At 42.4% G+C, this 24,680-nt stretch overlaps 1 protein-coding gene and 1 long non-coding RNA gene across 4 annotated transcripts in view; both read right to left on the bottom strand.

Annotated features, from left to right (window-relative positions):
* Window positions 1-24,680, bottom strand: part of Sh (Potassium voltage-gated channel protein Shaker) — a 349,783-nt gene that overhangs the window by 264,965 nt on the left and 60,138 nt on the right. Inside the window, exon 1 of one of the 3 annotated variants that reach the window (XM_022062096.2) lies at window positions 11,350-11,775. The exons of the other annotated variants lie outside the window; for them this stretch is intronic. Within the exon in view, the coding sequence (XP_021917788.1) occupies window positions 11,350-11,387 (38 nt within the window). The 5' untranslated portion in view covers window positions 11,388-11,775. Of the gene's footprint in view, window positions 1-11,349; window positions 11,776-24,680 lie in introns of those variants that run through there. 3 annotated transcript variants of the gene reach the window in all.
* Window positions 683-9,394, bottom strand: LOC110828914 (uncharacterized). Its single transcript, XR_002542805.2, has 3 exons — window positions 7,890-9,394; window positions 4,684-4,808; window positions 683-3,073 (listed from the first exon to the last, which is right to left on the bottom strand). It is a non-coding gene; the product is annotated as an uncharacterized LOC110828914 (long non-coding RNA).

Raw genomic sequence — 24,680 nt, 5'->3', positions numbered from 1 at the left:
CAGGGCCTTACTTACGGGAACTGCGCCCCGTCCGACACAAAGTCCAACAAAATTCATTTTACATCAGTCAGCACACGTCAACAAAGTCGACATGAAGAACAGAAACGTTACGCGCAAGGACACAAGTGAGATGATTTGAATGTTCTCGCAGCCCCGACGCCAGCAGCCAGCCAGCCACCTTCCAAGTCAACGAAACAATAAACCACGAAAGTTAACAGCGATGAGGAATACACAAAAATGTACGAATGGAAATCCTGAAGGAAAGAGAAGGCTCGAAAGACCTAAGCATAAATGGGAGGGGCATAATAGAATGTGGTGTGAGAGCGTACTGGGTTAAAGAGAATAGTGTTCCAATGGTGGGATCTTCTTACCTAGTAGAGCACAGAATATGTTTGAACCCCTAAGGGCATTTCGGAAGCATACGTATACACGCACGGAATAGCCAATATGAAATCAGTACAATGTTGCTTATACCACGTCCTTATTGCGCTGGAAACGTTTCACTGGGCCTTAAAGGCTAGTGATTTCCTGCTACGGTAAATAAATGTGTACAGAAATACGTGGAGTCTGTTAGTAGTATATTTTTTAGTTATTTATTTAGTGTTCTGTCTGACGACAGGTCCATATGAACAGGATCCTTCCATCCTTTTCTCGGACTGGGACCTGTTCATATACGTTCTTGGCAGATGATCCAGAAGTGGTTTGCCATTGCCTTCTTCTGTGTGTGAATGGAGTAATTGTTGGGATGCCACGGAGAAACCGGGGAAGAAGCCCCCGGAGGAAAACTCCGTGTTGCCTAGACCACGGCCTTGCCCAACACAAGTTATAAATTCGGGCACCGCCGGGAATCGAACCCGAGACCCCCAGGATTACAAAGCCAGCGTTCTAACCGCTAGACCACCTCATCTTATTATTATTTAGTGTTCTGTCTGACGACAGGTCCATATGAACAGGATCCTTCCATCCTATTCTCGGACTGGGACCTGTTCATATAAGTTCTTGGCAGATGATCCAAAAGTGGTTTGCCATTGCCTTCTTCTGTGTGTGAATGGAGTAATTGTTGGGATGCCACGGAGGATAAATCCGTGTTGCCTAGACCACGGCCTTGCCCAACACAAGTTATAAATTCGGGCACCGCCGGGAATCGAACCCGAGACCCCAGGATTACAAGGCCAGCGTTCTAACCGCTAGACCGCTAGGCCTACCGGTAGTTAAATCTCAATGGTTAGGCTTCGTATGTGTTTTCTCTCCAATGTTGAACATTTCCTGCGTATGCAATGGATTAAAATCAACTGAGGCTTTGCTTTTCTTTGTAGACCACCTATAATACTCTGTGTATTCTACGTTGGGAACTTTCGTATATCCGATGCGAAATAATGTGTCCTCCGAGGTAACACCGCGAGTTACATTCGTTTCGCTTCTGTTGTTTGTGTTTGTTTCTGCTAAATCACGGCAGTTTCTTAACTCTTACTTCCGTCATTCTTAAAATACCACGAAATTAATCAAAAGATACAGAAGCAGTCTTGAACCAAGTTCAATTCATTTGATAGATTTTATTAGTTCCACTTGAGATTCACTTAAAACATTTTAACACTCAAATTCAAAACTGAAAATATAAAAAATAACAATATTTATTCAAACATTTCCTAGAATAAGGAATGTGTGAGAACATGACGTAAAAGTTTCCTGCAAAATGGCTATACGTACGTAGAAATACAGCGAGCAGCTGAGGTAGAACAAAACACTTCTCAAGCAGTGACATGCTCTAATATCATTCTTACATCTACGCCTAGGTCTTGACGAGCAGGTTTTCCAAATGAAATTCTGACGTCACGGATTCCCCTCTCGGTTCATTATCCGTAATCTGATCACACGTGTAATTTGGCGAAGGGCACAGATTATTAAGCTCCCCGAGAATATATTTTCCAGCATCGTCTCTCTTGGTCCAGATGTCACTCTCAACACCGCGTTCACACACGCGTCTGTTCAGTGCGGCAAATACATCATCAGAATACACGCGGGTGCACTACCGTAAAACGGAATTCTGGAAGATTAGCGATTCACGATGCTGAGCTGGTCCAAGGCAGCGTGCAACCCCAGACTTACGTGCTCATAATTTTGATTCTTATTCCTGCCTACTGTCCCGCGCCGTAGCCGCGCGGTCTGAGGCATCATGCTTCGGACCGGCGATACGGAATGCGCGCTGGTTCGAGTCTCGGGGGAGAAGAAATTTTCTCATGAGCTTTCGACCAGTGTATGGGACCGGTGCCAACCCAGCATCGTGAGGAAATTGGGGAGCTACAATTAGTAGCGTAATCCGGTCAGGAAAACTAGCAATGGCTGGGGGTTCGTCGTGCTGACCACACGTCATCCTATATCTGGTTGGATGATCGTTCACCTCTGCTTAGGCATGTGAACGTGAGGCCAGTAGTCAAGCTAGTCGGCTTTGGCTCTCTGGAGCCGTTACGCCACGGATTTAATTTAATTAATTCCCGCCTACTAACTCATAACTAACGACAAGAAAGTCGCCAACCACATAAACGCGAACACAGCTCCGAATAAACGAATTTATAACTCTTATTGGTTCTTAAATAAATTGTGATCTAGCTTTTACACATTTATGAACTAGCATTAATTCCGTTACAAACAGCTCACAATGCCCCAATTAATTAATCAATTAACGAACTCACTTTTGGGACAATGTTGGCTATTGATTCAGTTGTTTCGGGGATGTACAAAATATTAAGGCGTGGAATTTCCTTTATAGGCGCCTTACACATTCCTTGGAGAAACGTTCCAGGTTTTCGGGAATTAACTCGCATTTGATGACAGACAAAAACTCCATTTTTCATGTCCCCATATTACGAGCATTCACAGGACAGAATTAATACCTGCATAAAAAAGGGTTTCTCACTCGTCCTCTCAGTAGGGCACTGAACATGCTGTTATAACGCAGTTGGTGCTTCATGATCCTCGATAATGGGTTGCTATGGTAACCCGCACGCCTCAGCCCGGACTCCCGTTCACTCACAACTTTAATTTACTTGAAGAGTTTCGCATTCTAATTTGATGCCTTAAACAAACATAAAATTGGATTACGTATTACCTACCGACCGTCAATTTTAAAACAAAAGAGTATGTCATCGGAATTAAATCGTAAATTTGTCTTCCGGTAAACAGAAAGTTTGCACAATCCCCTCAGAATAATTAGCTGATTCAATCTGGTTCTCAAAATAAGGTTGGGATTATTTCTGAACACCAAAAATACTTTTGTTACTGGTGATTCACTACATTTTGTTCGAGGACAAAACAGCGTTTTGAAATTACTTAGATGAGATTATACTACTGAGTAGACTTGAGTCCTCCAAGTATTAAGTGGCTAATATCATATTTCGGTACTGTGGGTGTATCGCCCAACACGTAAATGAAATTTGTCTCATGAATTGGCGCAGTGCGTCGCTTGTACATTGACGCAGAACCCAATCCTGCTGGAGCCAACTTTAATTTGTTCCTTGTACCGTGATTACAACTGTTTTCATGTTACTAGCTGTTGACACACAAGAAATGTTTGTAATATATCTTGATGCAAATATTCATATTCCATATTCATATGCTCCATCGTTAGTAGACTGAACGCCAAATGGAAATGAGTCCCACGTCATGGCATGACAAAGGTTTATTTATTTCGAACGCTGTTGCGACCCTTAAAGCCCTAGAGATATTGCCTACCCTAACCTAACCTCACATAATCTAACCTAACCTATTCTAATTTACTCTAGCACCTCAAGCATTCACGCACCCTCGTTGTCCTTATTACCGTTTGTAGGAAACTAAAATGTAGGCTTAAGTGGTTTCGCAAAGATCGATCAACTAAATTATAACTGTAAATCTGATAAAGATAGATGCAGAGCGCGGATTTCGTAAGTCTGCTCTTTAAAGAATGAGGAGTGGTCTGAAACTTGTTATAATCGTCAAAACGTCTGAAGCCTCGATCTATGCCTACGTGAAAGTACTGAGTAAAACAACCAGAACATCCAGACTAGGGACAAGGGACACGTGCACCAAAGCTGAAGATTTTCAACGTGTGGTATGTTTCAAATTTTAAATTCAAAGCCGCCTATCGGTTTAACGACAGGACCACTGCATCGCAAGTAGAGACCATTAAAGTGCATGCACTGTTTGAAGCAGAAAGCATGGATTAGGTGTCAGCTACAACACCGCGCACATCCCCAAAAAACAGAACGAAAATACACAATGTTAAAGCCACGAACCCTGGTCCGTCCGTCGAATGAACCCTACCTGCGCGTAAGCTACAGGATTCCAGAGACATCGAATGTTTCCTGAAGTCAAGTGTCCGTCTTCTGTTCAAAAATTATACGGGTCTGCCGACCTCATGCAATCCGGTAAGACGAATCAATGCCACGCCCCCATATCCTTTCGGAGTTCAAAAGGCAGCCATTGTTACATCTGCGCGTGTGTTTCCCTCAAAATCAATTCAGCAGCTGGCTTCCTGCGAAGATAAGATGACGGACTTCGGATGGCGTGCCACATCTGATAGCCACGTCAAGTCTGATCGTGGGGCAACTCAAGAAACGCTGCCGTACGAATGCCATCCCTGTCAGTTTAGGTACAATATAGCTACCCTGCTTTGCATAAATGTCAAATGATAACTCTTCAGCTCACCTGGCCCGTCAAAGTACGCATCGCACAGCGAACATCTTGCTACTCATTTCCTCGCCTTGCACGTGATTGCAGGGGGTAAAAAAGAGCTCCCACGGATACAGCACACGGCGCGTCAGTGATGCCAACTGCAGGGAAACGGGAAACATTAAAACTTGCAAATTAGACAGAGATTACCTTCTACGCAGAGGTTCATTACTGGCCGTAACGTTACGCAGTTACCGTCCTCAGGTTCAGTGTTTGTATCGGCAGCGGAGGAAACATCACTTTCTTTCAGCTCAATGAAACTACGTATCAGTCAATAGATTCTTACCCGGTGTCCTACGTGAGCGATTAAATGCGAGCGGTGCGAGTTCCGTGGGTGAAGCGGAAATATCAAACTGGCTGTTTGTGTGGCGCTGTCCTATGTTACAGCGAAGCGGTCAGCGGCCAAAGTCCGAGATCAAATATTTTGATATTTTCGCGCGAGTCGCTGCGCTGGCCAGTAAGGCGCATGCGCAAGGAAGCTCTGACTGTGCAGTACAGGGAAGGGGCATGCGCAGGAAGGCCGTGTGTTTCTCTCACGTAGGACACAACAAGCGATTCCCTTATGTCATGACACCCCATGCTACTTATGCAGCTCGCATAGCTCGCTTGTTATCGCTTACGTAGGACATTGCCTTCAAGGTCTTCACGGTGAGGTAAAACACCATGAGTATGCCATACTGTATATAAAATGGAGTCGGAAAACATTTCTTCATGGGGTTTAAAGTAGTAGCCTCTGTAATGGCCTGTATTCCGGTTGATTTCCTATCACCATGGAGACCACAACCTCCGTTAACGCACATAAACTGAACGTGATATGTCGTTAGTAACTGCAAGAGTTAGCGCGGGGACATTTGACGCCGATAATCGGCGTATTAATAACACTGACATATAATACACACCTTGTGTGCAAACAGAAGTCAGCTGGGGTCTGCAGACTTTTCGACAAGTTCGGCTGAATGATTGCGGGAACGCATAATAAATGTAAGCTTTCAGTTTAAGATTACAGCACACTTTTACTGACGTGGCCTATAAGAATACGTCCAAAAATTTTCCGATTTCTGCATGGCAACACGCTACCCTGACAGATCTTTCGTTGTTTTACTCAGTTGCCCTTGGAAAATGCCATTTGGCTGTGGTCACTTTCTTCCGTAGTCTCAAATTCATTATTCATCCTACAGTTCGACTCCATTTATTCAGAGCTGCTTATACAGACGAAAAATAAACCAGAAATAAAAACGAATTTCGTAAATAACTTGTCGGATAATTATAGACTATTTGGATATGGTATTCTGGGTAATAACACCGCCCTGAAGACGGGAGCGGCATGATCATCCGAGAAGTTGGCTTATACCTATTAACACTTCGCAATCACAACTGACACTTCAACGCCGTGAGAAACTGATGGCTCACAGGACAGTTCACCCACAGACACTTGTTCCAAAGGGCAGTATCAAGTACAACGGCCCTAAGGTCGATTCATATTCTACCACACGACGCCGTCCTCCAAGCGCCTCCTGCCTGCTTCATCTGGCTTTGCGTTACCGCCAGTTATTATTATTATTATTATTTAGTGTTCTGTCTGACGACAGGTCCATATGAACAGGATCCTTCCATCCTTTTCTCGGACTGGGACCTGTTCATATACGTTCTTGGCAGATGATCCAGAAGTGGTTTGCCATTGCCTTCTTCTGTGTGTGAATGGAGTAATTGTTGGGATGCCACGGAGTAACCGGGGAAGCCCCCGGAGGAAAACTCCGTTTTGCCTAGACCACGGCCTTGCCCAACACAAGTTATAAATTCAGGCACCGCCGGGAATCGAACCCGAGACCGCCAGTGACGAAGAAAAAATAAAACCACGGGAAATAAATTAATACGCGGCAGTTTCTTGTAAAACAAAAGAAGGGGGATACTTCGCTTCATACGAAGAACGTGCGAAAGATTCTGTCAGGATTCACTCCTTCAGAATTCCAGGATCTATGTTTCCTAATCGTTATCTCTGACAGAAGATCTGGCGAATAAAATACATTTTGCAGGCCAAAAAACTTAGCACTTTGCTCAGATTGTAAACACGTGATCATTGAAGTACCTGCAAACAGTGTCTCTCAATTCTTCAATTGGTATAAGACATTTTCCACCGTATTATTAGCTCTAGTAGATGACTCACACCACACACTCATATAAAGAGCCGAATATTCTCATATCACAAAAAGGAAGAAAAAAACGCTTCAAAAGAAGAGATTAAACGGTCCTGAACAGAAGCCACTTCTCGGAGGTAGTGAAAGCTCGACACACGTAATATTTGCAGATGAAGCATTCCCATAGAACTCTTGCCTTTTAAGGTCATGCCCCAAACCGAAAATACTGGGAAATCAAGAAAACAGCGTATTTAAATAGTGTGAGAATAGTTTCAGAAAATGTCTTCGGTATTCTAACAAAAATAAAAAAAAATTAACTTCAAGCGGTGTTTAAAACTGAACGTAGAAAACGTCGATTCCGTGATCTTAACCACACCACAAAATTATCTTAGATTTTAACACACGACGTTCAGAAAAATGTGATTCCAACGCAACTCCCCAAAACTCTGCGGGTCGAAGCGGTTCTGCACAGAACCACGGCCTGGCAATTCGAGATTCCATCAGGAATAATTTTTCTTGCTATTGGTACGCGTAGGGTTGAGTGGCAAGAAACGTCCAGTTGAAAAATTAGCCCTTTGGATCTAAGAAGTGAATGGTTGCCCAGTGACAATTATATATATATATATATATATATATATATATATATCTGTCCCACTATACGCCATGTTGGTCGCCTTAGGGGAGAGGTAGTATAGCTCCTACTTATTCTTAACCTCAGCACTAGATAGGGGTGAGTGGTCAGCATCACGCCCCGGCCGCTCTTTACCCCCGGGAAAGGACCCCGGTACCCAGTGCCCGATAAACAGGAGGCTGGGTGAGCCGTGGGACCGGTCTGAACGCAGATGCTAGAGGAAAAATCCTCTGCCCCCCAATCGGTGATGGAACCTCGGTCGTCCAGTCTGTAGCCAGCCACTATATTGACTGAGTTACGCATATACATTTATTAATAAACATATATGCAACGTAAATGAATGCATTCGTATCTGATTGGTTCAATTCAACCCCACCTTAATACCAAATTTTTCTTTCAGCTTAACGTCACTCTACCTTGGATGATTTACGTCATAGAGCAGCGAGTATGCACTCAAAAGCTCAGTCATCTACTCGGTTTTCATTGGATGTAGCGCTGTGTAGCCTGATAGAAGTTCACCGACTTTTCAGAGATACTTTCTGCCTCAACCACCATAGCCTTGATGATGATGTAGGCAGCAAGGACCTCTGAAACATCGATAAAAACAATTTTAATAGGCCACTGCGGGACGTAGTGCTCCTGAACCACTCCCTTCCGGTACAAATGATCGTTCGATGAGTTCGGCGGCAAGCGCATTTATCTCTCTCGCATTCCCGTGCAGATTATCCGACGCGTAACTTCAGAATTTCTGCACCTTCACAGAGGTTTCTGATTTTTCGAATCCCTCCAAGCAAATTTTGCGATTGGTCCCTGAAATAGGCTACGACCATATTTTAGAAAATTACATCTGCTCCCTCCACAAATCTGCATCGTCACATCTGCAGATAAAGTATCCAGAAACGTCCTTTCGTTGCCTAGGAAACAAAGGGTAGTTCATAAATCTTGTTTCCGTCAACCAGACTTAAGATTTCTTTATATTGTCTTGTTCAATGTGATCCAGACAGCAGCCTTCCTTATCTTCCGAAACTGAGAATTTTAAAACAAGTTATTCATTTCTAGTAACTTCAAATATTACTAGCAGCGTTATGACTCATTCAGTAAAAACAGAAGTTCTTTAAAGTGTTTTTTTCTGCGTCATCTCTCTCAAGTCTCAATACACTCTTCAGTACTCAACTGGCAAACTCATTAATTCTCCAAATTATTCTTTACAGACTCAATCAATAAAATGACTACCTATGGCTGGACGACCGTGGTTCGATTATTAACAGGAATGGGGTCACCTATCCAACAGATGTCAGGAGATAATTGGCTTGGAGGTGACCCCCACGCCAATGACGAGGTTCAGAATGCATGGAGTTTAACCTCTGCTCCCTCTTACGACTTCCGCTGTGCTAAGGAAACAGGTGGCGAGAAGCTTCCATTCCGAACGCAAATTAGTGTTGAGGGCCAATAAAAAATTGATAGTGGAACCACGGTTCCGGAGAATTTGACGTAAATACGTCTATACGGAAAGTAACTTTATATATTGGCTTCATTCTAAATACTTCCTTTATACCCGCTTTACAATTGAGTAAAGTTTGATTAAGACATTGCTTATTCAACTTCAATTAGTTACGCTTAAGATGGGTCTGTGGTAGCTGAATGTAATGTAAAGTAATGAAATGTAAAAGTAAGGTAATGTAAAGTAATGTAATGTAATGTAATGTAAGGTAAGGTAATGTAAGGTAATGTAATGTTTTATAGGTAACAACAATGCCGAGTAAACAGATGACGTTTCCTAGGTAACAAAAATGCTTGAATACTTAACTTGAATTAGTTACGCTTAAGATGGGTCTGTGGTAGATGAATGTAATGTAAAATAATGTATTTTAATGTAATGTAATGTAACGTTTCCTAGGTAACAACAATGCTGAGTAAACAGAAGAGGTTTCCCAGGTAACATAACAATGAAGTTACACTTTTTCGTTTCCCTTTTTCGTAACACTTTTTTGCCGAATGACCCTTCCTCATAGACGTATTTACGTCAAAAAGACTTCAGGGTCGCTTACACTAACAGAGTTCCAGACTATGTGGCACAGTTTCGACAAGCGAAATGCCATCTGACGGTTACCTCTTCCTGTCGCGACAGTTACAAGGAGAAGAGGAATTGTGTATGGGTAAAGTCTGCAAATTGTCACGGCCAACAATAAATCCACTTAAAAAGTTATATATTGTTTAAATCTTGTCCGTCTAATCACAATAAATTCTTATTAAATATTAAAATATTACAATAATTAACATTTAAAATATTTAAATTTTAAATATTTTAAATGTTAATTATTTTAAATATTTATTATTTCACAATATGACGCAACTTTACCATCTCTTAAAAAGTTATGTTACAGCCCTGAATGCATGTTTCGTTAACCTAAAATAATGACAACCCGGATCACGTACTGCATATCCGGCGTTGGAATTAATCCACGCGTAGCCTACAAGAATCTTCAACACGCGCTCTCTTCAAAAAAGAAAGAGAGAAAAATACTAAAAGTCTACCAGCATGTTCGTGTTGATGACGTTCCGGATGGGTGAGGAGTTTGGTTTGTAAGCTTAATTACTGTGAACAAAATCACACGTAACATTTTATAAGTGTTCGTGTTAAATTAATGAACAATAATACGTTCTTGATCTACTAAAGTGAAATCGTCATTAAATTTAAACCAATGGGATGACCTTGCTTCAATCCCGTTTATGACTCATCTTTCCACCATCAAAGCGATGTAAAGAGGTTCGTTTGTGCGTGTTTAAAAGAGAGCTTCGCGCACCGAGTCATGCTGCTTTAAATAACGAACTGTCTTTTGACTCTAAATGCGCACACTCAGTGTCACATTTGAATCCACACGGAATGCATCCGTTAACTGGGTCAGACTCAGGCGAACAACGTTAAGGAAAAGTGTTTCTAAGATGGACGTGTGGTGACGAACCTTTCCTGCGAGCATTCAGCAGCGTAGAACAATGTACGTGCGAGCATTTGGTGTTCCGTAGCAGAACGGTAAACGTCGAAGCGGACAGAGTCCTTCTACGTACCACGTGCGTGCTTTGTTGTCAAAAGTAAACATTTTATATGTAATATATATTATATTTTGACGTAAATACGTCTATATTTTAGGGTCAGTGTTATTCGGCAAAAAGTGTTACGAAAAATTGTTACGAAAAAGTGTTACGAAAAAGGGAAACGAAAAAGTGTAACTTCATTGTTATGTTACTTAGGAAACCTCATCTGTTTACTCAGCATTGTTGTTACCTAGGAAACAATATATGAACTTCCTTTCCGTATAGACGTATTTACGTCAAATTCTGCGGAACCGTGGTTCCACTATCACTTTTTTTATATATTATTAACAATGAAACGTAATGTATTCATATCTTGTTAAATATATTATGTAGTATTAATTTTCGGTTAACAAACACATTTTTTCCTTATAATTTTTAATTACGTAGTCTATTCATAACTTCGTTTGGGCATGGATGCCAAAGAGAACAATTTCAAATGTAACAGAGCCACAGGAATGGCGGGAATATTTATGGAGTGCCACGTCAAAGATTAAAAGAATCAAAAGAAGAAGAAAAACGCCTCGCAAGGAATTTCTTTCCAGACAGGAACTGATCTGGACATTGTTGTAAATTTTTTTAAGTATTTTATTAATCTTATTTGTTACAATTAAATCTTTGTGGCCAAACATTTACAGCTGGGACGGACTAAAAGATTCTGTAAAGAAGTTTCGGTCAAACTTCTGCACTTCGAGTGTTTGTCAACATCGTTCACAAACGCTGTTCAATGTTCCCGTTCGTCTGAAGCCACTTCAACCGTTTTAACCTGCTGATTCTCATGTTTACCTTTTGATGGCGCTGTGGGCGGAGGTGAGATACGACATGGTGCCGTCATCCCAGTAGATAATAATGCAGGACGAACCACTACACACACGAGCACTAGTTAGTGAGTGAAACGCACAAATGTAAGCTCACGACCACTGGCTGCTTGTTTCTGTTGTCACCCGCAGGAGCAGGCCAAGGTGAGCAGGCCCATGTAAATATAGCAAATAGGTCCGTGTGGGAGACAGACGACGTGAAGCTAGGAACACACAGGCTCGCCAAAATAACTCCGCTTACCTTCCCAGCACATTGTTGTCGCGGGCGGGGACGGGGGCTTCTCACAGTGTTGCCAAACTAGGCTCTGTCAGTGTGTGATTGTTGACTGCCCAACAATGTCGTCAGTTTCGAGAAGAAATGTTTTTGCTGCAGAAGCAACAGTGACAGTATAGCTTCAATATCCAATTAAACAAACGAAATAATATTTGTGTAATGCACTGAGCACTGAACTTGTGTTGGGCAAGGCAGTGGTCTAGGCAACACTGAGTTTTCCTCCGGGGGATTCTTCCCCGGTTTCTCCGTGGCATCCCAACAATTACTCCATTCACACACAGAAGAAGGCAATGGCAAACCACTTCTGGATCATCTGCCAAGAACGTATATGAACAGGTCCCAGTCCGAGAAAAGGATGGAAGGATCCTGTTCATATGGACCTGTCGTCAGACAGAACACTAAATAAAATATAAATAAAGCAGATACTTCGTTCTGTGTTATTTTAATCGGGTCTCAATTTTATGTTTTCATTTAGTTTGGGTTTGATTCATATTCCATTTTATGCTTCGTACAATGCATTTCACTCATTAAGAAAAGTTACTTCTCGGTAATTTTGATATTTAACAATTTCAACAGACATTTCTCGCGCCTTTCACTTGACAATTAAGGTACGAGGTAAGTGAAGTTTCACTTGTTTTCGCCCACACGGTGTTGCCAAATCTCAGGTACTAATTTGTCAGTGTGGTGTTAATTTATGATGAAGAAATAGAGGATAATTCGATTGTCTGAAGCCATGTTTTGTATTTTGTGGCACAGTTTTTGTTTCAATACATTTATTGTATTCGACAAATTCTAAACTGGTACTTTCTGTGACCTACAATTTTGGTTAGACAGTTAATTTACGGCTTAAGAAAACTGCAAATTTTTTAATACATCTGTCCCCATTGTTGACAACAATGTCAGTTGCAAAAATGTATTTAAATCCCCAAGTTTACATTTCAACAATAGATATTAATGTTCGTGTTATTTTTTGAGCGTTAAAATGACTCTTTCTAAACAAAATTAATTATAAAAAGGAAAATTCTGGAGTAAGTGCAATATGTAAATGAGCAATGCCTGCTGCCATAGATTATCATGATCCCGGCGCTGCCCTTGCGTTACGTCATGAGAAATTATGACAAGGGCTGTCGCACTGAATTTCACATATTTCAGTGAAATGGATACTCCACTTAAGGCTGTGTTTCTCGAAACACGAGACAAGATTCAGGACAGCGTTTCCAGATTAATGAAAACTTTTATGAGCGAACGCAATTTAAACAGTCTATATGAGGAACCTCGACAAATATTTAAATGCGATGAGACTGTTGTCTCACTGTCTCTGTCCGAAGGGGATGACTGTATCAACAATCAACAAGTGCTAACTAAAACTGTACACTGTGTACACAGACAATGTTGGGAAGAAAGTGTTGACCACTGCCAATGCTAGGTAATTGGATCGGTGTGGATTTTGGATTCGACAAACCTTTGTTGTTCGATTCTTGTTTTAATTTTCGTCACTTTTTATGGAACGCGGCGGTTCACTGCCGCGTTCACTAGAGCCCGCCACCTGTCCCCATCTGTAACATCACGTGGCGTGCGGCTCGGCATCCATTCGGGGTTTCCCACTAAAATTCTGCACGCATTTTCTCTCCCAATAACTTTGCTACATACCTCATTCACCTCTTATTTAATAATCAAGTTCTACATCAGTGGGCCTTTTGAAAGGACAACTTTTCATTTGTATGTGTAATTTTTTCTACTGCACATAAGCCCAAATAGTTGCAAATAAGACTCGAAACTTGAATCCGTCCCTTGCAAAGTCTGGATTCTGAATGCTTCTACACGAAACAAAACGTACTACAACATGAGTACGAGCAATACCACCTCTTCCCCCAAGCGCCTATATGGCGTGTAACAGGACAGCTTTTACTAAAGTTCTGTGCTTCTGCACAAAAAATTATCATGTCACAGTACGACCGTACAATTAGTGGCGCCTCACAAATTCGTTCTTCCGCCATTATGGTAACCTGGAAAGTGTGCACTAACGGTGGTCCCCAAGGGCATCACGTCCATACGTAACTTCTATGCGATTACGTCGACTTCAACAATGCGGACACGCAGACAGACATGCGTCCATTTAGTGTACATCCAGCAATGAACGCAAAACAAGATGGCGTACATTGCAATGGAATATTATAGTACTATTGTAGACGACAGTCTATTCTGCTGCATGTATGTACGAGGTACGATCGGAAAGTTTCAAGACTGTGTCAATAGAGGGCGAACCGGATGTAGTACGAGCTTCTGCCGCTAGGGGGTGCGGCCTACATTCATAGTGAATCAGTGTGCCAGCCGGCATCATCCAATTATCATTTGTTTCTTAGTTACGGGCGTTTTGGTAGTGCATTACACCGACCCTCCTGCGATTTCGGTATGGCGTGTGCATCAAATTTTGCCAAAGACTCACCAAAACGGCTACGGAAACCTATGAAATGCTAAAGCAAGCATTTGGGGAGTCCGCAATGGGTCGTGCACAAACTTTTGTGTGGCATTCACTTTTTAAAAATGGCCGAACCTCTGTCGATGATGACGAGCGTTCTGGACGACCATCTTCGAGCACAACGCCCGAAAATGTTACGAAGATTCGGCAGGCCATTCACGAAGATCGACGTCGTACCATCAACGACTTGTGCGACATTGTTGGGATAGGCTATGGGACCTGTCAGCTGATTCTAAAGGAAGAACTCCACATGCGACGCATCGCAGCCAAGTTTGTGCCAAGGCTCCTGTCTGAGGACCAGAAGCAGAATCGACTTCTCGTTTGTCAGGAGCTCAAAGATCTTGCAAGAACCGACCCCAACTTCCTTTCTAAGGTTTCCTCTTCCCAAAGATGAAAATTCAGCTAAAGGGAAGGAGATTTGAGACGATAGAAGAGATTCAGGCAGAATCGCAGATGGTGCTTGACAGGCTGACAAAGAAAGATTTTCAGGGATGCTTCCAGGCTTGGCAGCGGCGCTGGGATCGTTGTGTTCATTCCCAGGGGAACTACTTCGAGGGTGATGGATGAATTTAATACCTGAGATAAGTGTACGGGTTTTTATAGGCGCAGTCTTGAAACTTTCCGATCGCACCTCGTAAATATATACAGAATGACCCAAAGATGTATACACACAACCATTACATATGTCATCATTATTTACACATATTTTTGGGACATTCTGTACATACACGGTATATTCATAAAGTCCGCGTATATTATGACCTGGATAATATTGTGTGAATTAAAATTAATTGTGAGGTGTGACAAATACAGATCTGTACAAGAACTAAAATGTATGCCGATGACGTAAACAAGATGTGGAATCCGTATTATTGCAATGGAGTCCCCGTCCTATTTTACAAACTGTGTGCCACGATCTCCAGGCATTTCTTCCCCCCAGTTATTACACTGCGTGACTGAGTTCACCAAACCACGAGGACGCGGTCAGAAGAGATGAACTTCAAAATGAATCAGACAGAATGCAGTTTTCAAATTAATTTAGGCTTCTTATTCATTCAAGTCTTGATTCAGTACTAATACCAAATTAATTGACTGGATAAAATGGCCATCAACCTCACCCCTGCCCCTTCTAACCCCTACAAATCGTAGCAGCAACTGTTGCCTTGTCGCACCTCCGAATTTACTAATTTAATTAAATTTATTAACACGACGCAGTGCGAATCACTCAGCCGCCTTCAAGAACATTTTATCCGACCACATCAAAGCGCCTTTCGCCGCAAATACGGACACACCCCACGCAGGGTTCACACGTGCGCGGTTCATTCACTGAGAGATCACCCTGAGCAGGACGACAAGACTCAACCTCTCGGAAGACATCTGACTGACGCAATTGATTGGATCAACCGGACTGGCAAGAAGACCACGCCATTCTTTCCGAGGAGAGCGAGTGTGTACTCATAGACAAAGACTAATTACAGACATCGAAATTACGGAAATTAGTTTAATGACTGTTTAGATTAGATAACAGTTCATTCCGAAGGCATGCATCGCCGACTTCTCCTATCGTTTGACTAATCTAGAACCTACACTGAAGGTGTTTGATAACACGTGACTGGAGAAGACTGCGCAACGAGGAACTTCATAATTTATTTTTTCTGAACACGCAAGACTATTATAGTACGTCTGTCCAAGTCCAGGACGATCACCTGAGCTGAGCTTACAATAGGTCCACCCAGTCACCAAGGAAATGAATCCTCAAAAACACGATAAGAGAAGCAGATAATATTAAAATGGCCTTTAGAAAAACGAGGTGTAAAATGGTGAGTGCTATTTCTGTCTGCAGTAGAAAAGTTTCTCTAAGTTTTAAGGTAATAGACTGACAGGTCTGTGTCAGACCTACATTAAACATCTACGCAATTTGAATTAAAATCTCACAAATTACACCGTAATGCTAAAGGATAAGAAACACTAACTCTAATGACAGAATAAGCACGTTAATTTCAGTTCCGTTAACTAGCGGATACATTTAAAATGGTAGTGGCGCATCCTTGCGTCTGATTTGCACATTTTCAGTGAATTCAGAATTAAATTATTTACAGCAAACAGTGCAGATGGAATTTTGTTTAAACTGGTCTGAGCGACGATTTGGCAAGTGGATGTTTAGGCAGCGACATCTTGTTTGTTACAAGGCAACTAACTTATAATCGCCGCCTTCTGCATAGAGTACAATGTCTGCATTCGCATTTCAGTGCCGTCCGATCGTCTTCCTGAAATGTCCTCTGCAAATTGCGGCCGAAACAGACCGCTGACGTCTTTGCTACAGGACAGTGACAACAGCCGAGCTAACCGCGTCGGCTTCTTAAGGCTTCTTAAAAACTTCACAGTTCGAAACCTCGAATGCCGTGTTAGGTTACGTGCACGCGTGTACCATATGTCATTTATGTGCTCCTTTAAGGGTCCCTCGACTTCTGTCTTACTGTTCGGGCAAGATACATATTGATCCTGAGTAACTCACAAGGCGGGATTATTTTTTCTCGTTTCACGACAAAGGCTGAGTCAATACAAATTACGTTTGATAAAGACCCAAGAACTGTCAGCTACACATGCTGACAACAGGCCTCCACTGTCAGTACAGTGCAAACTTTAAGCAGCCCTGCGTATGACAACGGATCTGCTAATGCATCGTGATGATGAAACCATTAGACGCATGTTTACGGAAATTACGACCGTAACCATTCTGAGATCTAGAAATAAATTCTGTTACGCTTTCAATTTTTAGTTAAATAATTCAGTGTCATTTCGGAAAATATTTTACACAACTATCGTCACGGGAACCATCTACAACGGAGAAAATCATAAAACCTTTGTAAAACGCCCATCCACAGTTGAGTTTATACTTAAAAAAAGTTGTCAGTGGAACCACGGTTCCGGAGAATTTGACGTAAATACGTCTATACGGAAAGGAAGTTTATATATTGGCTTTATTCTAAATATTTCCTTTATACATGCTTTACAATTGAGTAAAGTTTGATTAAGACATTGCTTAATCAACTTGAATTAGTTACGCTTAAGATGGGTCTGTGGTAGCTAAATGTAATGTAATGTAATGTAATGTAAGGTAAGGTAAGGTAAGGTAAGGTAAGGCAATGTAAAGTAATGTAATGTAATGTAATGTAAGGTAAGGTAATGTAAGGTAAGATAAGGTAAGGTAATGTAAGGTAATGTAAGGTAAGATAAGGTAAGGTAATGTAAGGCAATGTAAGGTAATGTAAGGTAAGATAAGGTAAGGTAAGATAAGGTAAGGTAATGTAAGGTAATGTAAGGTAAGGTAAGGTAAGGTAAGGCAATGTAAAGTAATGTAATGTAATGTAATGTAAGGTAAGGTAATGTAAGGTAAGATAAGGTAAGGTAATGTAAGGTAATGTAAGGTAAGATAAGGTAAGGTAATGTAAGGCAATGTAAGGTAATGTAAGGTAAGATAAGGTAAGGTAATGTAAGGTAATGTAAGGTAAGGTAAGGTAATGTAATGTAATGTAAGGTAAGGTAAGGTAAGGTAAGGCAATGTAAAGTAATGTAAGGTAAGGTAAGGTAATGTAAGGTAAGATAGGGTAAGGTAATGTAAGGTAAGGTAAGGTAAGGTAGCTATAAAGGTAACCATTGTTGTTTATTTGTTGATAAACAGATGACGTTTCCTAGGTAACATAACAATGAAGTTACACTTTTTTGTTTCCCTTTTTCGTAACACATTTTTGCCGAATGACACTGACCCTAAAATATAGACGTATTTACGTCAAAAGCTTTGCCCTCCCGCTACACTCGTCTTAACCCACACCGGGAGTACCGGAAGAAAAACAGTAAATAAGCGGCTCATTTTCAGTGGGCTCGAAGGGATCCATTAGAATAAAAGAGATGGTTTGTGACACGTGTCCAAAGTACCCCATGTCTCTTACCAGAAACACAAATACGTCAGTCGTGATCAATGCAAGTAAAATGGCAGAGCGCTAAAGCAAATTCTACGACGAAGCAACAGACAATATTTACATTTTGTCGCATAACAGCCGTTCCGCCGCGTCAGCCGTCATGTCTGTCGGTAAAGCAGCTGGCATTTTTGCTTCTCTGTGGGCTCTACCTGGCACCGCGAGCCCGCCTCACTACACCAGCACGCTTTGAGACACATTCCTTCCCGACCTAAATTATCACTTCGACACTTTTAAGACGCACTGCCATGACTCAGAAACACGGCACTAAATCAAACGACGTTGCGTCATGTTATTCTCGGGGAACTCCCATTCTGTACCGGGAGCGCTGCCCCGTCGACACTGTCTCACGGCTAACACGCGCACAGTAAAACACATGAAATACACTGAGAGGCGCGTCAGGATGACAGAAGAACAGATACACAAAAAAGACTTGCTGGCAGATGACTCCAGAATTTCAACTTGTTTGAGAGAGCGAGGCGGGGCATGAAACAAATGACGGGCGGGTGGACGGACGGACGCCGCGCGCCTGAACGAAAACGCAGAGAACCCACCGAGCAACGGGAAAGCCGACCCACTGTTCACTGCCGCCCGCGTCAGATGCGCGTCTGTTCGGGAGGGGGGATGAAAAGTACGGGGGAGGAGAGGGAAAATGCTTCAACATCCGGTCATCCAGTAGCGTATCCGGTGGCCCAGTGCACGAACTACCCATGGAAACACGTGTGATTGTCACTTACAAAGTCTGCCGGCAAGAGATGCAGTCCCCTTTGGTGTCCGGTACGATGTCTGGTACCAGCTATGAATTTCGATGGGGTCGTCGTGGTACGTGCGCTCCTCATGCCAGGAAAGATGAACGTCTCCGCCATCTTCCACACCAATGAACGAATTTCAATTGAACCTGATACCAATGATCTACACTACTCGACGAATTTAATTCTGGTTGATCCAATGAACCTCCGGGTGATTAAGTCGAGAATAATGAGATGGGAGGGGCATGTAGCACGCATGGATGGGACAAGAGGTGTGCACCGGGTATTGGTTGGGAAGCCTGAGGGAAAGAGACCGCTGGGGAGACCTAGACGTAGATGGGAGGATAATCTCAGGCGGGATCTATGGGAGATAGGAGTTGAAGGAGACTGGATTTTGTTGGCCCAGGACAGGGCCCGGTGGAGGGCTTTGGTTAATTCGGTGATGAACCTTCGGGTTCGGTAAGCCATCTAGTTAGTTAGTTAGCTATGCATGAATTTCAACTTCAACACTTCGGTTTCTTCAGCGACCACTAATAGTAATAAAAAATAAAGACGGATGTAATGCCAGTGGCATTGCTACAGGCCAAATTTTGGGAAGTGCAAGGTGTTTTGATTTTTTTTTGACGTAAATACGTCTATAAGGAAGGGTCATTCGGCAAAAATGTGTTACGAAAAAGTGTTATGAAAAAGTGTTACGAAAAAGGGAAACGAAAAAGTGTAACTTCATTGTTATGTTACCTAGGAAACCTCATCTGTTTACTCAGCATTGTTGTTACCTATGAAACATTACATTACCTTACCTTACCTTACATTACATTATATTACCTTACTTTACATTACATTACATTACATTACTTTATAATACATTCAGCTACCACAGACCCATCTTAAGCGTAACTAATTCAAGTTGATTAAGCAATGTCTTAATCAAACTTATCTCAATTGTAAAGCATGTAAAAAGGAAATATTTAGAATAAAGCCAATATGTAAACTTCCTTTCCGTATAGACGTATTTACGTCAAATTCACCGGAACCGTGGTTCCACTATCACATTTTCGTACAAGAGGAGGCAAAACATCGGAAGCTGACAAGTTCCTCAGTTTCTGAGCCACGGAAATTAATACTGTTGATTACGGTAACTCGGATTGACAACTCGAATAATAAGAAACGAAGCGGTTTTGGCATTTTCTTTTTTGACACTGTCCGAGAACTATTCAAAAGAGAATTCGTTAATGTAATGGAAAACGTCGAAACTTCCAGGTTCAGATCTTAATCCCATAGCCGGCTATCGCCGTTTTACTCATTCACTAGACGAAAATGTCAGCAGAGAACACCACTTTTGCCTACTACAGACTTTTGTGAACACGATACTGAATTTTCAGACACCACGAAAGACTGAAAACTTCTTAAGAGAGTTGAACAGACTGTCCTGCAACGACCGCTTCCTTCCACATCCTTCCCCATTCATTATTCATCAATCATCCTTCTAGTTGACGCAAAATAACGTTAGTAACTGATCCGAGATGTTGTTTGGACGTCAAGAAGTGAGACAGCGGCATAGTTTGATGCTTGGCGTCGTCAGGCAGGCCCCTGCAGCGTTGCCATGGCGACGGACGCGCTGTGGCCTTGAAAAGTATCCCAACTGACGGTGGGGGAGGGGATGCTGCGCTGACACAGTAACGACGCGGGATGAACTGCGAACGTCAGAAGGTCGAACTGACCCCACTCACAATTAAATAGGTCATAATGCATTTACTCCGCCAAGGACAGCAGCTCTGTACAACTCTTACGTCAGCAACGGCGGTTGAATGGGCCTGTAGCCCCAAACAGATCATCAATGAAATCCGGGTGTTTTGTGGAACCCAAAATTTCTTTACCGCCTTCTCCTGATATCAGCCACATGACTCCGTCCAAAGCCTCAGTGCGGTTTGTGACAAGATGTCACATCCAATAGTAAAATGTAGTTGTTCTCACAACGCATGTTCCAATCACGACGACACGATGAACATATTTCATGAGGAACCAGAATGTGTGTTCGCTGAATCCCTTACGTACATCATGGAAAATTCTCTTTGGTCGGGTGGGTACATATTAAACAACTGAAAAATTTTGTTTTGATAACGGGGTGGAACTAAACTGTTGGCACATCATAACATTTATTTGTCAAGAATACAAAGTTCCGTCATCAAACATTCATAACCACGCTTCGTCTCTTTCTGACGGACAGACACACGGTGAGATTGATCGCATCTTGATAAACATCACACGACAATCAGGTACAGCAGAGTCCACATTATCCGAAATTCCGATTTATCCGACTTTTCGTGTCGGAACGTGTCATTTTATCGACAGGAAACTCAGTACAAAGAGGAATTAATCGAAGTCTCCAACCGCGAATGGGGATTTTTTCGGCAACGTAAGGGATGAAGCTCCCGGCTTCTCACCCCGGATACTCGATGTTCGGTCCAGGGTCTGTCCATGTGCGATTTGCGATGGACAAAGTGGCGCTGTGGCAGGCTTCTCTCCGAGTCCTTCGGCCTTCCCCCGTCAGTATCAATCTACAGTTTCTCGCGAATCGCTTTCGGGGTAGGCATTATACCCGACAGCGGTAGTTACTCTCCCGGAATTTGCCCCGAGTTGTGACCGAAAACTCGGGCAGTGAAGTTCGGTATCAAGAACACAAGAAGCCGAACAGATGTTTGTAACAAGTTGGTCCACACGTGAAAGTACAAAAATTTAAATTCAGTATGTTTACGTCTCCTTACCGAAATGCAGAAAATTTTTGGTACATGTTACAGGCAGAGGGGAAGGTTGTATGAAAACTGTTACTACAAATTACGTCAAACAAAGGCACGATTACTCGTGGACATAATGCAGCTCACAGAGCAACGCGTTCAATTGGTTTCACAAAATTTGCAATTTCCACTGCAATATCAAACTAAGTAACTAACTAGATGGCTTACAGAACCCGAAGGTTCATCACCGAATTAACCAAAGCCCTCCACCGGACCCTGTCCTGGGCCAACAAAATCCAGTCTCCTTCAACTCCTATCTCCCATAGATCCCGCCTGACATTATCCTCCCATCTACGTCCAGGTCTCCCCAGCGGTCTCTTCCCCTCAGGCTACCAAACCAATACCCGGTGCACACCTCTTGTCCCATCCATGCGCGCTACATGTCCCGCCCATCTCATTCTTCTTGATTTAATCACCCTGACAATACTGGGGGAGGAGTACAGATTTTTAAGCTCCTCATTATGCAGTTTTCTCCCTGCCCCATCGTCTTCTCTCTCAGGCCCAAATATCCTCCTGAACACCAAATTCTCAAACACCTGCAATCTGTGTTCCTCCCTCTGAGTGAGAGACCATGTTTCGCACCCATACAAAACAACAGACAAAATTATAATTTTTTTTTATACTTTAATTTCACTGAAATATCATCATAAGAATGTTGATTGGTAACTATTATTACATGACGTCAGGCGTCTTATTGGCGACGCTAGTTTCATGAACCGCGAAGATGTTGGAAAAAATGAAGCGCTCCTGAACGTTCCGCTTTCTACGCTGAAATGCACCTCTAAAGTTTTACATAAATCGTATTACATAACACGTAACAAGATTTTTAGTTTCATTCATTACGTGCTAATTATCGGTTTTCCTCTGTAATGCGAGCACGTAAATTTTATTTTAATTTTATGTTTCATCGCATTCACAAAGCACAGAGTCAAAATATTATACGACATGCGACATTCTTTCATTCGGAAGTTGCTAACAGCATGTAGTGCCTTCCCGGCCTAAGAGCCAATGCAGCTTGGCGATTACCTGAGCTACGTTCCTTACCGTTTGCGTAGATTTTAATTCGCGGAGTCAACGAGACGAACTGTCGGACGAAGAGACAGAGTTCTCAATACGTACCTGGAACACAAAGAGAAGAATCATTTCGTCAGGCGTCTCAACATAGAGGGCGCAGGAATGGGGGAGAAAAATTTGTTTGATTGAGACAAAAATTACATAACACATACGAAGTGGAGCTCACCACCTGAAGAAGCAACCTCTTCCGCGGGTGACAGTACAAAACTAGACCAGTCCGTTTGTGGGCATTGAAGCCTGCACGTACAATTCCAAGGAAGGTCAAACAATTCGCTCGATGCTCATTTGTCACAGGAAATTATGTGATATACACGAAGGAAATTTACACTGCATAATCAAGGCAAGTGTTTCAATGACGCCACCTGTATAATAGACAGAAAGTCATTAAATATGGACTGATGGATTTAACTGTAATTAATATGCAGCGAACACCATTTTGACGAGACTAATTTATGGAGTTATCAGACACAAACAAATTGATATAGTACTGACAAACGACTGCAGTGATCTGTAAGTAGTGTCTGTGTGATATGTATGCCTGAAAAGTTTCCGTCCTGCGCAAATTCCTTCAGTAAAATCATACGAGTCTACAAACAGATCACAGGATAAGAGGACACAAGCTTGTACTGAACACGTAAATAAATATTAAAGGAGACCTACTGAAAGAATTCGACATTGATGCAACTTCTGTTACGAAAATGATTCCGTCACCTTGAATTAAAATACAAACAATACTTTCCCATTGAAAAGCAACGGGCTTTTACACTTCTTAACAAGAATCTGCCTCTGTCTGAAATAATTCATCACCACATTATACTTCAGACTATGGCAGATACTTGTTAACAAGTATAAAAGCCGGGATAGCTCAGTCAGTATAGTGACTAGCTACGGGCTGGATGGCCGGGGTTCGATCCCCGACGGGGGCAGAGGATTTTTCCTCTAGCCTCTGCGTCCATACCGGCTCTGAGGCCCACCCAGCCTCCTCTACAATAGGTACCGGGGTCCTTTCCCGGGGGTAAAGCCGGCCGGGGCGTGATGCTGACCACTCACCCCCATCTAGTGCAGAGGTCAAGAAAGAGAGGAGCTATACCTCCACTCCCCCCAAGCGCCTGTATGGCGTATAGTGGGACAAACTTTACTTTATTACTATGACAGTCACTGTTCATGATGACCAATGGGTCTTTAGACCTAGTGACAAATTGGCAACAGCGCGTTGTGTAAATTTATTCACCCAACACAAGCATCGTATTCGAGATTTTAACTGCATTTAAGAAAAGGCTATCTTAACAATGGATGTTCGGTAGCATTTGTAATTATATCGACAATTTGTAGCACATTCGTGTTGTAGCAATAATGGCCTTTGGTGGCATTGCTGTTAAGTGTCATTCCTATAGCGTCCATGCTCACATAATCGCCCATGATGCAGCGTGAAGAACACCTTTAGAATTTTAGTGTACTCCAAAGAATACCCCTTTCCCATCACGTAATCAACAATTACCGCCACGGTGGTCTAGCGGTTAGAACGCTGCCCGAATTTATAACTTGTGTTGGGCAAAGCCGTGGTCTAGGCAACACGGAGTTTTCCTCCGGGACTTCTCCGGTTTCTCCGTGGCATCCCAACAATTACTCCATTCACACACAGAAGAAGGCAATGGCAAACCACTTCTGGATCATCTGCCAAGAACGTATATGAACAGGTCCCAGTCCGAGAAAAGGATGGAAGGATCCTGTTCATATGGACCTGTCGTCAGACAGAACACTAAAGAAATACAATAAGTACAAACTTACTATAGTCAACATACGTAACGTCACGATTAATTTCAGAACAAAGGCTGAATAAAAGATGCCAGGGTCACACTCGACATCACGATGAATGCTTAGAATTCAATCAACGAAGTACGCTGTTACGGTAGAGGACATCTTTAAGGAAATGAAACACTTAATGTAAAAA

This window comes from Zootermopsis nevadensis, unplaced genomic scaffold, assembly GCF_977971745.1.
Source record: "Zootermopsis nevadensis isolate Lab colony 2312 unplaced genomic scaffold, Znev_1.0 Znev_ptg000013l, whole genome shotgun sequence".
NCBI lineage: Eukaryota > Metazoa > Arthropoda > Insecta > Blattodea > Termopsidae > Zootermopsis > Zootermopsis nevadensis.
Note: the sequence above shows the minus strand (reverse complement) of the source record. Positions and strands in the feature narration are given on the sequence as shown.